This window comes from Nilaparvata lugens, chromosome 7 (genome assembly GCF_014356525.2).
Source record: "Nilaparvata lugens isolate BPH chromosome 7, ASM1435652v1, whole genome shotgun sequence".
In the NCBI taxonomy this organism is placed as follows: domain Eukaryota; kingdom Metazoa; phylum Arthropoda; class Insecta; order Hemiptera; family Delphacidae; genus Nilaparvata; species Nilaparvata lugens.
The window spans coordinates 40,894,100-40,911,218 of NC_052510.1; the positions used below are offsets into that span (position 1 = coordinate 40,894,100).

The 17,119-nt window shown below is 32.8% G+C and overlaps 1 protein-coding gene across 1 annotated transcript in view; it reads left to right on the forward strand.

Annotated features, from left to right (window-relative positions):
* Window positions 1-17,119, forward strand: part of LOC111043725 (serum response factor homolog) — a 164,860-nt gene that overhangs the window by 129,526 nt on the left and 18,215 nt on the right. The window contains exon 3 of the mRNA XM_039432753.1: window positions 10,624-10,708. Coding sequence (XP_039288687.1) covers window positions 10,624-10,708 — 85 coding nt within the window. The remainder of the gene's footprint in view (window positions 1-10,623; window positions 10,709-17,119) is intronic.

Sequence of the window (17,119 nt, forward strand, 5' to 3'; positions counted from 1 at the left end):
TTGAGGGTTTTTTATCGTTCATTCGATTTAAAATTATTGACAACATTATTATAACACAATAATGTGATCACTACATTATTGTAGTCTGCTTGATTAGGGAAATGTAAATATTGTTATTGAATAATGTATAATATTGTTATTTTGGATAACAATCTAACCAGTGCATTTACATACTTTTCGCCTACTCTAATGCCTGGTTTACATTACTGTATTAGATGTTCTAGTTACTCGAGGCAGGTAACTGAAAGAAACGTAGCTTGAATCGTGGGGATACGTACTTAAAAAGGTTACAGGCTTAATTGGATGTTCACACGGTTCAAGTTCCTTGGTTTCCTCAACCTGTCTCCAGTAACTAAATTGTGGGCTGGAATGAAACAAACCAGGCATAAGCATGCGTACCTTTACAATATTTGAGGTATTAACACTCAATAGGAATTTAAAAATATGTGTTTGATGTTTTAAGCTTTTAGCTTCGAAATCTACGATCAGAACCTGAAGTATTTGTAGGTCCTAATAATTTGATTGTATGGTATGAGATGTTGTGGTTATGGTATTTCTCCATAATTGAAAGACAACATTAACGTCTTATTCTTCCAATTATTTGTAGATCTCTCATCTCCCAACATAGATTCTTTATAATTCTCAACATATTTCTTCTATGTTTGGTTTTGAAGCATCTAAATTTAAAAATCACTTTGTGAAAATAATTAAGGACTGAAAATTTTGTGAAGTGAACAACTACAAGACTTAACAACCACAAGAACCTATTTCGGACTATATGTAACATTACAGTATCTAAATTTGGGGAGAGGAATAGCACAATGTCACCTTATTTTTCCTCTCCCTATCATTTTGATGATGCACTTATTGTATGAATCAATAAAGAATAAGATTCTAATATAGAAACATGGAGTACCCTTTTATTCAAAATAGTTCAAACAAATATTTTTGTTTATTTTGTATTCTGCGCCATGACTTAATTGAAATATTTCAAATAAAAGGGTACTCCATGTTTTATATTGTATTTTTAATAATTTAAAAAATAGGCCATTAAATCGAAGTGATTTAATTAGAATATTACTATACTTTTAAAATTTCAAAAGTGAAATTGCATTCTTTATTGTCCATTTCCAGCATTCTTCACATAATATAGAACAATACATTCCTAAACCGTAAACCACCGTTACAATTCCCGTTACAGTAAATGAATCACAATACATCTTTGTCAAGTATAAAAATAGATTGTATCATTTCTTAGTGACTACATCACGCGAAAAAATTATCAGGAAAAGTGTGCAAAGCAACAAAGACGTAGCAGATGGATTCTAAGAAATGACGTCATCTTAAAAATAGGCATCAAAGCAATAACGTGATAAAGAGAAAGCTGAAAAACAATGACAATGATTTCATCATTACATACGAATATAGTAGAGATTGGAAGAATTGCAATTGATAAAATTGTGAGTAATTAATTGGGTGTATTGAAAATAGAGTTGAAGCATATTCACATTCTATTGAAACCTAAGTGATTTATTTGTATGACTATTCGTATTATGTTAAGTATTCAGCCTATTTACTGGTCTCATCAGGTGTTACATAGCTTGTTATTCTTCCAATAAACAGTCAAGAAGATATATATTTTTATAAGACCGATTTTTCAAACTTTGAAAATCACCAGATTTGAGTACTAAACCAAGTATATCATACATGATTACTGTAGTATCTAGTATGCAATCAAAGTTATGTCCTGTCTGTCAACGAATCAAAATTTGAATATCCACCATTTTTGAGTTATTTTAATGCAAGTCTCAGATAATCAGTTTCATTCAACATAATAGAAATCCCTGTTCTCAATTAAATCAGGCTTCATCCTAAATTGAATCTAATAATTAACATCCATACAACGAATAACCATTATTGACATTTGAAAATTGAAAATGTTTGACATTCGATTGGATCCCATTTCAAACGAATTTAAACGCGGCAGTACATCTGCACAGTTGAAATATTTATGTGTGGTAGTTTCAAATTTCACCTGCACTTAATAACTATTGGGAGTAATAGCTTGGGATTCGTTCTGGGTATTTTGCGCCATGATTTACAGATGCAGAATTATTAATTGGCTGGTGTCGGCCCACATTATTTGGCATACTAATAAGCACCTACGGTGAACTGCTCCTCTGCTCTTCAAAATAACAACTCATTAATCACTGCAACTAATTACCCTGGGCCACCGACTCCCGTCATTATCAGTTATTGATTTCTGTATGCTAATCAATTATTGTCCAATTTATAATTCAAATAGAATTAGAAGTATGATAATCGGCGGGAAGAAATTCAGCCATCGGAGTTTGATCTTTCATTGAAAACATTTGGAATCATTATTGAAATGCTAATCAATTATTGCCCAATTCAAATAGAATGAGCAGAATGCAATTGGTTATCAATCACTTGTATAATAATTAACAAAACATATGGATACCTGAACAGACACAATAATGATGATGAACTTATGGATACTCCGCCATCCATGACTTCAATTATACATCAGGTTATATGTATTTTTTAGAAGTAGAATTCGTTTTAAATCAATCATCCAAGTAAATTAGACCAGTGAAACACCTCAATAATCAACTAATGCAAACAAACAGCTCTAAACATTTTTCTTTTCTATCAAAAGATCTCCAAATTGGGTTGATGTCACGCTTTCACTTCCTTTAATCTTGAGATCTCATACAGGATATTCTAAGAAAAGATATTTCATCTGTTTTCTTCAATTACTGTTGTTGGTATTTGATCATGGCTGTTGTACTTGCTATAAAATTATTTCTCTTGGGCTTTTAGGCTGAGTTGTTTCTGTTAGTTTGATGTAAGATTAGTTTGTTAGTTTAGTGTTTGTTGTTGTTCAATTATGTGTCCCTGACTCGAATGCTTCGCCCAGTGTGGGCGTATCTTGTCTCGTCCAATGGTGAAGTGTACCTTGAGAGTCATCTAACTACCAATAATATGGCTACATATTTGTACTATATTTGTCTTGCTGCTTAATGTTGGAGCGTTGAGTATGATGATAGTGTAATAGCTGAAACAAGTTACTCAGTTTCTGATAGATTAGTGGTTGTGACATGTACAAGTAGTTTAATTTACTAAGAATGAAAGATTACTTGATAGATGGATACATTCTTGTTAACCCTTCTAATTTGATAGATTTGAGTTGAATGGTTGATTAGACCTTTATGTATTTTTGTTGATCTGAATAAATTGAAATAATTAGAAAATGAGATATTTCACTCTTTGAATTTGAATCTAGATTGGAATTGAAATTGTGACAAAATTCAATTTCAATTCAATTCAATTTATTCACAACACACAAAAATACAATGAGAAAAGGCAATATACAACAAAACAATAACAATAACAATGATATTAACACATTAAAAGACAATATTGCTAAAATGATGTGTGCTGGAAGAAAGAGTGGGAAAATACCTTGCCAACTATGGTTTCCCATGTAATAGGCAGGTAAGATATAACTGAAAGGGAAGGGTGTGTGATAGGGACGTGAAAGGAGGTAGATAGATAGGCAGGGCTGAGGGCACGGAAGATAAGATGTGAAATAACAATACAGATAACAGTTACAATAATTTAAAGATTAAAAGATAAATTGAAATAACAAGATTGACAGATATGAGGATGCTTTACGTGCAAAACTTATAAAACTCCAGGTGAAGTTCCTTGATTCTCAATATTATAGATGAATCCAATAAACTACCACAATATTTTTTTGTAGAGGTTTGACAACATAATCCGTCGATATCTCTTGAAATAGGCTTCGGCTTCGAACTACAAAATCAGTATCAGAGATCTACATAGCGAACGTTCAGAATCACTTTCAGGTGGAAAAGCAGCCTTTCAACACTGTTCTCCTGCTGCTTTTTTCGCCTTTTTCCTACCGAAAATTTCCATATTCACGCAATTTATTCCTGATTTTTTTCTGTCTCTCGCTTTACCGGTCGCGTTGTATTGTTAGGAGTCGTAGGGAGGAAAAGAAAGGGAAGAGATGAAGAGAGAGAGAGAGTAAGGAGGAATGAGGAAGGGGAGTGAGTATGCATAACAGGTAGAGAGTTAGAAGGCGTCGGTACCTCGGCTTTGATCTTATTGTTTTTTCGAGGAAGACCAATAAAGAGAAGATAAAGGAGGAGGTAAAGAAGAAGAAGAAAAAGGAGTAGGTAAAGAAGAAGAAGAAAAAGGAGTAGGAGAAAAAGTAGAAGAAGACGAATTCAGAGAAAAGCAGAGTTGGTCAAGTTGAAACTAACTGCCTGTTCAGTGTTCAAGAACTCCACCGAGATCAGCTTCACCATCTCATTTCATTCGTTTCTGATCTCTATTGTCTCCTCTCTTTCTCAGAGTAGAGTCTCTCTCTCAGTTTTTGGTAGAGAGTTAGTGGGGAGGATATTTTTAATATTCTTTCCGAAGAATGGACATTGATATGTCCAAAGCTCCGCCAATTTATGTAGATGCATAACAATATAATTATCCATAGTTATTATATTACAAGTTACTTTTTCATATCATATACTTTCAATAATTATTTTCTTAGTCTATATTATGTAAATTCATCTATAATTTTGCTGTATTGTAAGCTATTGTATATAAATGTATAAGCCGGTATATATTGTAATCTACATAAATAAAGTACTCAATCAATCAATCAATCTCACCTCAAACGTTCTCTCATCTCTCGTTTCCACTCCACTCTTCCTACTACTTAATTTCCCAGTTATAATCCATCTTTCTCATCAACTTTCTCCTGTTTCTCTACATCAAACCATTGATATTTCCAATGTATTAGTTCAATATTCACGAATATTGTCAAATTCATAGATTTTAATTTGCTTCCTCAGCTAAGGAACCTGATTTCTGGTGGATTTTTGCTCTTGTTGTCAATTAGAAATACTATTGGTTCTTCTTGGAGCTGCTGTATACCAATTTATGAGCACTCTCCTAAGAACCGAAAGCAATATCTTTCTCTTTTCGAAATATCCTTGGACTATACCTGATTATGCTAATAATCGAACTATTGATCAATTCTGTACTTCTACACCCATTCTTCATAGCTGTATTTTGGCTTGCGAATTGTTACTATATTTACTCACAAATCAGTGATTTTTATTCTCCAAGATTCCTGAATAGTTTACTTTAAATCGAATTAAATCTTATTTATTATCAATCCATTATAATGAAAATTCATAAGCATATCAACTAATGTAACAAACCTAAGCCAAATTCGATTTTTTTCGAGGCTAATCCTACAATAAAACTTAGGGAATATGATCTTAGATATTTCAGATGTTATTGGATACTGGGATCGTGGGTCCTATAGATATAAGAATCTATAGAATAAATAAACAGTATAGATATGCTCATACTCTGGCTGTGATCAAAAATTTGTTATTCATTTTGTATGAATATGAATGTTATAAGTAAATGTAATACAATGTAAATGATCATAAGTTGTTTTCCATGATTTGCCATTTATACTAACGTATAGTGCATTCTGAGCGGCAAACTCACCCAACAATAATATTATATCCAGTTTTCTTTTCTACAATGTGTTATATTTATTCGATATTTGAGAGATAAATAGTGATAATGTATAGGTAATCACGTCAATTAGATCAGATAGTTTTGAATAAAAAGACTAGGAGCACAACCAATTTACTATGGATTGATAATGGTGTAACAAGTAATAACGGAAACCGGTATCTATTTATTTAATCATTCATTAGAAGAGTATCACAAACTGTAGCCCAAAAAGATTCCAATTCTAATTCATACAACAGCTCAAATAAATATAGGTTGGGTGACACTTTCACATTTTTAATTTATACTCCACAATCCATAATCCAAAACACAAAAATAATTGAAATGGTAACTGGGTATTTTCATGAACTTATTTGAATTTGTTGTAATTTCTAATAATAATTGTGGATGTAGAGAAATGTGTAAACTTGTTAAATTATACATCAAATTGAAGAAAATTCCCTCTTAATTAAAGAGAATTTGATGCTCTATAAGCTCATTTTTAGCATGGGTTTTTCCCATATTCAAAAAGTTAAAAGAGCAAAAATAACGAAAAATTGAAGGAAAATGTGTTTTTTCCAAAAATGTCACACCTTTCAGAGCGGATATCTCTGAAGTGGAATCTGATATTTCTTTAGTGGAAAATCTGATTTATAGTAACTTCTAATTTATACGATTTACTGATTTATAGAAAAAAAACTATTTCTTATGCTCGATAATATTGTTTACATTATCAACTCCAATACTATTCAAAAAGGCAGATAGTTCAACTGGAATAAAGTGAGAAAAAGAGAGCGGACTCCTGTGAGTCAGAGAGAGTCAGATTATGCACTATACTGACGTACACTACAAACTGTCAGCATTCCTTATAAATAGCATTTATTCTCTCCATTTGTCCACTGCTGACAGCTTCAAATGGATCTGACTACAGTTGTCCAGTGAAGTAGCAATTGATGTTTTTCAAGTGCGGGAGGAGAACTTTTAGCAGTGAGAGACTTATGAGCAGGGTTCTGCAGCTGAGATCAAGGCAACAAGAAGCGGCTTGGCGATGAAAAGTAATAAGCATTCAAGATTGAAGAGGATGGAGGTGGAGAAGAAGAAGAAGAAGAAGAAGAAGAGAAGAAGAAGAAGAAGAAGAAGAAGAAGAAGAATGGGAAGAAGAAGAAGAAAAAAGAGAAGTGGACAAGTTGGTGGTAGTAGTACTGACCACCGATGACTGACCATATGGTGAAGGAATGCGACCAATCGACCTGTCTCATCTACTTCTTCTTTTTTTCCTTCCTTGTTCTTCTTCTTTCTTCCTAGTTCTTGTTCTTCTTCCTCTCCCACTCTTCTTCTTCTTCTTCACCACCCTACTCATTACATATTTAGTGCTTATTACTGATATAGTGGCATTTGAATTTTGTTACTTATTTACCCAATTCATTTGGAAGTGATTTCAAGTCATTTCTCAATGTATTGTTTAATATTCTATTCAAATTCAAATCTTTTTTCATCCCAAGAACATAATTAGAATTACAATGGTTATAGAATGAAATGTAAAATACAATATAAAATGGAAAATTAAATACCATAAAATAGGATGAAATATAAATATATTAATTGGGAAGTCTCTGAAAGGTTCGAAAAAAACTGAACGCAGACCCTGAGCTCTCAATGATCAACAATAATCCAAGAAAATTATAATGACATAACATGCAACTTATATTTGTTATCTAACATTTATTAAGAAAATCTGGAAGAGAAACAGGGAGTTGATAAACAGGAAGGGAAAAGAAAGAAGTAGAGTAGAGGCATAAAGGAAAGGAAAGAATAGTTGAAAATTGCATAAAAAACGTTCTATTAATTATTTTTGCTCTTCTTCATCTCCTTCCCACTATTCGTCCCTCAATTCTCAAAATAACTCCTATTTCCAGTCCTTCTGGGTTTGATCAATTTTATGAAGTCTATTAATGAATTATTTGATTTTATTTAGTCAGCCCTCTCACTCCAACCCACAATCTAACCAGCAACATGTACTATCAACTAACTCAACTGTGGAAGTAGCAATAGTACACTTAATAAAGTACCTAGAAGTAATAAAGAACTATAATACGCGAAATAGGAACGAAAGAATAACTCTTTTTCTCCTGTTCGATTTTAAACTTCTTTCTTTCATTCTCTCTATGATCCTTTTTATCCTTCATTCTTGATCTCCTCCTCATTATCTTTCCCTCTTCTACCCCTATTACTGTTTATTTCGAATCGTATTGCTTCTTTCTCTTCTTCAACTCAACTCCCCCTTCACCATTCAAAAATTAATCATTCCCTTTATATTTTCGTCTATAAATTCCTCTCTTTCTCCTACTTCCTTCTTCTCTTTTCCACTTCCCACTTCGACCTAGTCGATTTTTGTTGTCACTGTGATGACTCAGAGATGTTATTTTTTATTATCATCATCAGAACCAGTTATTGGAAACAACCCTATGGTTCAAATGGCCAACGCACAACAACAAAGAATTCTAGTGAACAGCAGTATCCTTTATTATAGATATATAGAGGAATATAGTCATTGAACGACCTAATAATGTACTCATAAGAACATTTAATGAACTATAATGTGACAATAATTTGAGACAAAATTAGGAAATTGAAGAAGTTTTGAGTAATAGCCTGTTTTTTCTTTTCCAACTATTTTATTCTTTGTCCTATCCAATAAATAAATGAATAAATATGTTATGGAGAGGAGATAATTTTGCTGACCACAGAATCGTGATTTAGAAGGGTATATAAGAGAGCGTTAATTGTAAATGAAAATAGTGGGGTGCTATGAGACGATTGTGTTTTATTTCTATGAGATCTTTTCTTACAACTATTTTTCTTCTACTCTTCTCAAGATTTTGCAATATTTATGTAATACTATACAGACTCATAGCACATAATGTAAACAATCTTGCTGGCAGCTATTACAACATTCACAGCCACTTCTACTACAGTGGAGACTCACTCTCTACTGTCAGCATTATTCATAGATAACATCAACGCTTTCCCATTCAACCATTGCTAACAGTTGGAAGTGAACCACACCATAGTGAGGATTGTCCTGTTGATGGTTGTGGCGTATCTGGTGATTATCATAGCTGAACTAGACATGCAGGCAGGCCACTGTAAGCACAAGGACTTCATTCATTGCTAAGTCCCTTGTTGATGCTTAGCTAAGCACGCAAAGTATTCGCGAGAATGGCGTCTGGAATTCTGTTGCTTGGTGTGGCTTAACTGTCAAGTGGTCACACAACTTGGGAAAAGAAGGAGGAGGTTGGAAAAGAAAAATTAGAAGGAAGACGACAATATAATGAAACTATGAAAGGAAATAGGAACTGACCTCATTGTACGTGAGGAAAAATATCGGAAATGAAAGTGTATCAATATGAAAAATCGAGTCGAGTGGGAAAATGGAAAAAATAGTGAGAAACATGAGGAGAAATAAAAAATGAGAATGAAGGAAGCAAGGGAGGAAACTATGTACTTCAAGAAAGAAGTAACAAGATATGAAGACTAATGAACCTGAAAAACGAATAAGTGAATAATAAACTAATAGAAGGATAAATGTCGTAAATTAAGTCAGGGATTGAAGAAGAATAAAAGTCAGATGTTAAGTCAGGAATAAAAGAAAGAGAACAATTTAGAAAATGTACGGTAAGAAAAATGAGGGAGGAAAGATGATAGTTTAAACATGGTTGAGAGGAGATAGTATTTGAAACTTGATAAAGACAGTAAGAGCAAAATTGGAGAAAAATAGGAAAGAAAATAACAAAGTGAAGGTAAAAAGAGAATGAAAGAAGAGAAGCAGAGGAGAGTAGGATAAGAAATAATTGGAATCAATGAAAAATAAGGAGCAGATGTGATAAGGATTGTGAAATTTTTTCCATTTCTTCTTAGAGAAATATAAGAATTGTGAAAGGTATTAGGTAAATAGAGAAAGAAGAACTAAGAGGAACTGGGAGGAAGAGAACAAAAAAAGGAGAAAGAGGAGTAATAAAAAAGGATAGGAATGAGGAATGTGATTAGGACGACTGTGGCTTGTGCCAGCGATAAAGAACCACGTCGAAAATGCATCCAAGTATTCCAATTACATCAACCTCGCACCAAGTTTCTAGACCTGTTTTTCATATTCTTAGAGAAAAAAATGGACCATATTTTTACTTTTGGAACTATTTTGATTGCCAGTTTGTTTAATTTAACAGAGTAGAGATAAATTTATCATTTGTGATGAGACTACAGGAATGTTTCCGTAGAAAGGAATACACCTGCAAGATGTCATCTTCAAAAAATAAATGCTACGGTATTATTTATTCTAAAATAGCATTATTTTTACTATTGAATGATATGAAAAACGTTATTTATAGATTTGTATTAATTGAAATTATTCATCTTTCAAAATTTTCCGTTTCTCTGAAACACCGTCTACATATTAGTATTAGTGTAGGTTTTAGTTGTATTGAGAATTAGTAAATTGGTCGGAATCGTCCAATAGCCTCCTCAGCCTATGACGATTTGGAATCAACCAATGAGAATGCGTTTAAAATGGGATTGTACAAATCAAAATGGTGGCTTGTAAGTGATTGGTCGGAGTTCTATGAATTAGTATATGGAAATTGAGACATTCGTACATTTGTTCTTTGTTGCAGGTGTTTGATTTTCATAATTAAACTATTCTTTTTTAGGTATTAAGGACTGGGATAATTCTCTTAACCTTCAAAACTTAAAAAGCATTTTTCTTCGTATTCCTTATAAAACCATCCGGTATTTAACTCGTGTGTAGTTTGATAACAAAATACTCCATTAACACATGGAAACAATTATATCAAGCTTCATTGCGATTTTTCTATTTTTTAGTGAAGTATTTGCAGAGTAGTTAGTTATTTGCAAGTAGAGCATGGATTTCAGAGTGTTACCAAGTAATTTTGTGAATAAAATCACGTGAACAATATTGTGTTCTGTAATGAATTGAATATTAATCTTTCTTTTCCCCCTATATTTACAATAATTTTCTTTGTTTTCCAGGAGGAAATGTATCCTGAAATGCTGAGTGGAAATGATTCTTCAAGTTCCAGTTCTCCAGCGCCGCCTCCAGAATTGTCCAATCCCAGTAAGTTCAATTTCATTTAACTTGGAAAATCGACCGTAAATATTTGGACAAAATTTAACATTATCGGATATGCATTGTCACACATTGTACGGAATCACATGCATTTCACTATGAAATAATATGCATGATAGTTCTTATTGTAACTTCCTACTTCAACCATTTTTGAGACAATCTTAAACCATTTTCATAGTTATTTGTTGGTAAATAAAGTCAAAAATTCCAAACTTATTTTATTTTCATTAAAACCACACCGTTAGAATCTTAATTGGTCTTTGTAATTTAGTCAAAAGTTTTATCTTTATTTCTTGATCAATAACTACTGACTTTCAGTGGCTCTTTGATATAATAATTATTTTTGATATTGATATACATACAGTATGAAATAGTACATTAAATTGCATACTGTACACTCTGTATACAGTAGAAATAACAGTTAATGCAGAGTATATTATTTAAGTTTCAATAAGGTTTATTCCCACTTTTGGTAGAAAAACTCGAAATTAAGTAATTCATTTACTCCACCGCCACTCTCCCACTCTCAATTTTTATCCTCTTTAAACTCCTTAAAATTGTCCATATCCAAAATATTGTAACAATGTGAAAGCGGAAGTTGAATGAAATAAAAAGTACGCAAAACAGCTGCCAAGAAATTTATGTGAGTGGAATAATACACAGTTTGAATTTGAACTTGTTTCGGAATTATTGCAGTACAATGTGAGTACGGTTTGTGTGGAGTGAGGCGTGGTGAGGTGCCAAACTGTTGAGCTTTAAATTTGGAGAAGTCAGCTGATTAAATGGGAGGTTATGCTTATGGTTGGGGGGACGGGTAAGGATGCCTCAGGCCTCAAGGAACTACCATATGGCTCATCTAACTGGCGCCAAGTTCCTTCTTCCATGACCCCTGCCTCCTCTTCATCATACAAATTTATCTCTTTCTCCATTTCCGTTTCATTTTCTCTTCTCCTTTCTATGTTTTATGTTTCCCTCCTTTCCTGCCAATTTCTCTACTACCCTTCTCAGTTCCCTTTCTCCATAATTTTTTGTTTTCCTGTGCTATTCGTCTTTGCCAATACTTTCATCGTTTTCCTCGTGAATCCTCCTTCTTATTATCACTCTCCTCTCCCACTTCTCTTCCCACCTTTCTGTCCTTTTCTCCCTTTTTCTGTTATTCTCTATTCCGACTACTTATTTCGCTGTAACTTATCCTACTCTATTCCTTACTCCGTTGCAACGTTCATATCGAAATCCTATGCCTATTTCAGAGAGTGGTGACTCATAATATACAGCGAGACAGATTTGTTTAGAAAGTTCGTAGGTCAAATGCAGATTCTTTTGCGTTCTTCAAATACTTTCGAATCCTTGTCAAGTAACTAGAGTTACCTTTAACTACTGTAACCCAAGACTCAATCCAACAGTTTTGCAAATCATTTCATGGAGATGTTAATGATTGGCAGGTTTAAGAGGGAAGTATTAATCTGAATCTTAATCTTCTCATTAAGTATTAATCTGCTGAAGAGAGTCTAAAGAGGCAATGTATTGCACAATTTGAAACCGGGTTATCGATAGAAAAATAAACCATATTATTCGAATTTCAATTCAGGAGATCTCGATTTCATAATTATAAATAAAATTATTGGTTCGTTTTTGTACTATTCTTGACTTCTTTTTCTTATTCTTTTTGAAGGAGGTCTCTTATCTTTTTATTTAGGTGTTGTTTATTCAAAAACTTGACTGTAGTATCGTCAAAAATAGTTCAAAAACGAATCATCAACTAGCAGTTTGTCATGGGAAGTGAAATAGAAGAGTAATTTTTTGGTTAAAAAATGTATGTAATGTGTCTGATTCAATTTCAATCCTTCTAGTACCCGATTGATAGAAAAAATGTACGCATTATTATATCTTGAATCATTTTCAACTTTGGTAAAAGTAAACTATATTCGAACGTAAACTTAAGAAAACCAAATTCACAATTTCACATGTCATTTCAACATCGAAATGTATGTAATTTGAGCATGCAAAGCCTGAATTTATAACTGGTGTGTTTACAGAGTTATTCTTCTTACTACATATGCATTAGCACATAACATACATTTGCTAGGATTCACTTGGAAATGTCAGCATACCTTTTGGATAACATCAGTGCTCACCATTCAACCAATGCTGACAGTTTGAAGTGAGCCGAGCCGTACCGCCCAACTAAATGCTCACACCAATCATGTTGCGACGCTGCAAAACAACAATAAATTAGGTGGATTTATAGCTCGGCTAGTATTAAGGCAAATCCTTATCTGCTCTGTGCTAGACTAGAGCACATTAAATCAAAACCCACTCTAAATTATTATAAATGCACCACGCAGAAGAAGGTGTAATGTGAGAAAAGCCTGTGTGGAGAGGGAGATGTCAGTCGCGGAATGACGCAGAATGTGGTTGGGAAGAGGGGAGAAGGAGTGGAAGACGATGGAGGCTTGTGTAGATGGAAATTGAAAAAGAAAGTCATGATGTGAGTAGAATTACATGGAAGAATAGCCTCTAGAAACAGAGACTCGTGTTCGAAGGTTGACAAGTAGGGGAATATAGTTGGAAAGAATGACTGAAATCAAGTAAGTCGGGAAATGTTGGAGAATACAAGATGGAAAATGTGATGATTATGATGATACTGAAAATTGATAATAGTAGGAAAAATTGATATTTTCAAGTTAAATAAACAAAAAGCAGAAACAAAACACAGGTATGTGGAGAATTGAATGAGGAAACAGAATCAAATTCTATTAATTGCTAAGTAGATTTGTCAGCTTCCACTGAACATCAAATTTTTATCTGAATTCATATCTACCACACTAGCGCCTTAGGATGGCGTATTCTTGAATGATTACATGGACAAGATTTGGCTAACAACAAATGCTGAATGATTACTGATAAATTCTCAGCTCAGGCTCCAAGTACCTAGCAGCCTAGAACTTTGATCTTACTGACTGGTATCTGACTGATTTTCCAAAAATCTTAATAATCAATTAAAATTGTTAATTAAATTAAATTTCTCACTAATCAATTAAATTTCTTCTTTATAATTATAATCTCTTTCACCTCATCTCTGGAAAGTTTCCACTTTTATTTTTTTAGGTAGGTACCTATGTTGGTTATAATTATCAACTCGTTTGTAATTTTCTTTGTGTCTTTGTTTGATCTTTTTTTAATAACCTACCTGCGCACAGGTTTTAAACCTATGCAGGTATCATTTTCCCTCAAATATTACCTGTAATTATTTATAATAGACATTATATTTATTCTAGCAACAATGTTACTTTCTTATTAATAAACTATAAATATATAGCCACATTTAGCATCAACTTGCTAATGCAATAAGTAAGTACCCTTATTGTTTTTCGTTTTCTTTGTCTGTAATGTTTTTTGGAAAATAAAGTTCAAAGTTTAAAATTCATTTAAAGTGTGTTACTTCATGAAGTATCTTATTTAAAGTTTTCTATTTAACCTCTGAATATTTTGTTCATCATGTTCTCAAACATTGGTAAACCTATCGGGTTATAGGACGAGTTGTTACAACTGTTTAGAGCTGCTTGTACTTGGGGACAATAGTAACTTGAACTATATCTTAGTGAGAATTTGTGTGTATTTTTGGCTTCAAATTTTTATAAAATAACATACTTAATTTAATGTTCAGTTTTAATTAAGTGTAATATTTAACTAAAATTTGTTGTTTTAATTCTTCTAAATTCAAAATTTCCAGCTTATAAATATTTTTGGACTAATATTGAAATTGAACTTTTTACAGTAAAAACATAACCTATTTTTGGACATGTAACATTATCAAAATTTGGGAGTTCAATTGTTTTGGGCCAAGCCTGTTTTCCTACCCAATCATATTTATATGATTTGTAATATTGTATCCACGAATAATAAATAAATAGAAAATAAATAAATCTTCAACTCTATAGCTGCCGCTGGAACGTTGAATTGGAAATGTCCGGGACTTGGAGTAGTAAAATCTACTATTGTCCCTGTGTGCAGGCTGCTTTGGGTCTCTACATAGAAGAGAGCTTTGAGATTGAATCAATTGATCCTGTCTCACCTACGAAGTTCTCAATCCTCTACATTTAAGATCCGGTCATTTCCAATTCCGCGTTGCCGCGGCAGCTACTATTGTCCCTCAGTACAGGCTGCTTTAAACAGTATTAACAACTCGTAGTATAATCCGATCGTGATAAAGTAGAGCCTCTATAATTCGGACCTCTAAAATTCGTAATTCTCCATAATTTTATTCATAGTGAAAGCTTCTCGGTCCTTTGAAAAACCTCTATAATTCATAGTAAAGCAATGTATTCCGGTTCCCACGATAATTCGAGGTGATATCTAGCGCTAGCTTATCTTTGACCTGTATAATTCGTAGTTTTGACAGCGAGAACTCTCTATAGATCGTATTTTCTCCTCTTTTCATACATCATGGAAGAGGAAAATGACTGAATTTTACTATGCTAACTAATTCTCCAGACATCACTCATCAACCGGAAATTACAGACAAAACTATTTTCTATTGACAATGTAGTCAGCCAGTATTTTTAGAAAATATTAAAATCAGAACTTTTTTCGGAAATAAATTAGAATCTTAAATTGATTGAATTCTGATCATATTTCATTTACAATTTTGTCAATATTTTTTTTTGAAAATTTTCAATTCAAAACTTATCTTTGTGTTGAATTTCCATCTATCTATGTTTTAATTTATCTACAGTATATTAATCTATTCATCTTATCTATTTCAATCTATTCATGTTTCAATCCATCAACGTTTTATTTTTATGTTTGATGTTTTCAAAATTATTCTCATATAATTCTCATAATTCTCCATATAGTCCAGGCGCTGGCTTACATTGAGCATACATGAGAGAGGCAGAGAATTTGACTTCGGGTTATTGTTAGGGGGTCTTTAGTGTATATGAAACTCGATGTCGTCACGTCCCAGGGTGGTCGACAGCTTGGGGGGGAGGGGGGTAAGTTGTAAAAAACACGCGTTTATAAAATCGCCTGTCCTGCAGTTACTATTCATAGTACAGCTTTTAATTTTTTCTCAATATTATGTACACATAACTGGCTTTCAATGTGGTCCTATACATTTTTGCGATAAACCGCATAGTTTTTCTGTAAAAAAATAAAATATCTCGAAAAATGTATTTTTTTATTATGGACTTTTTATTATTTCTCGAATATTCAAGTAATTAGCCGACTTAGAGGAAAAGGCTCCCAATAAACGTTGTAGGCCGTTTCTTGCTGAATCCAATGATATATATAGTTTGAGGGTTACGATCATGGATGCGGCGGTGGGAGGTGGATAAGTAGCACTGTTACGCTGTGGCGCGGTCCTCCCCCATGATTAATGCGCGTAATGGCCTGTCTATCGCATCGCTCCTACTAGTCTATGCATTCAAATTATGTATTACAGGAACGCTATCTTATGTATTTTCGGTCGCTGAACACGATTTTTCAACTCTCAAGCCTTAATAATTGATAATTCTCATCATAATATACTAATTATGGTCAAAATTAGAAACTTCATCTCATTCTGCAAGGAAACTAAGAAATGACTGTTTGAAATGAACGAAACTTGGGTTTCAAGAAATATATTAGGATAGAATAAAGATAATATTCATATATGTTTATGTTCTATTGTTTTTATCTCAAATTAATTTATTGTGATGCTCTGCAGGCTAAATTATATTATTAATTGCACACTGGCCACGCTTACTTGGTATAGTGGTCAGTTAATTTCCAAGAAATATTTGTGGAATTTCTTAGTTCTTCATGGTGGAAATGAATTCATCATTCATTCATTATCATAATGATTATGTTTAGTATGAAAATGTTAATCTCTCGTGAATCTTCAGTTTGTCGTGAACTTTTGAGAAATTATATCCAATATAATAATAGATATGCGTGTCAAATCAAAATGAAATGAAAATTTAAATATTCATCCATATTATTTCTAACAGTATTATTATAATGATATTTCACTAACTTTTGATTGATTCATCCATTATGGTATTCCCGTTTTGTAGACTGTTCTTGCCTGTTATTCATTCCCAAACATATTTATATGATTTGTAATTTTATCCACAAATGAATGAATTTATGTATTCCTGCACGTAGCTAACGTATGGATTATTCCTTTATAGATTCTTGCATTTCACATTAATAAATCTCTGCCACAGATTTAGAAATCAAGTCTCGATGGTTTGGAGAGCATATTATTGGAGTGATTCTTTTACTCTGCTGCTTTTAATATGTTCACTACCTTTGTTTGATTTTAGACCTTAGACATGAAAAGCTATGTCCACCTGTATCACTCCATCTTTATTGAGAATTTTCATAACTCTTCTCATCACAAAGTTACCATAATCT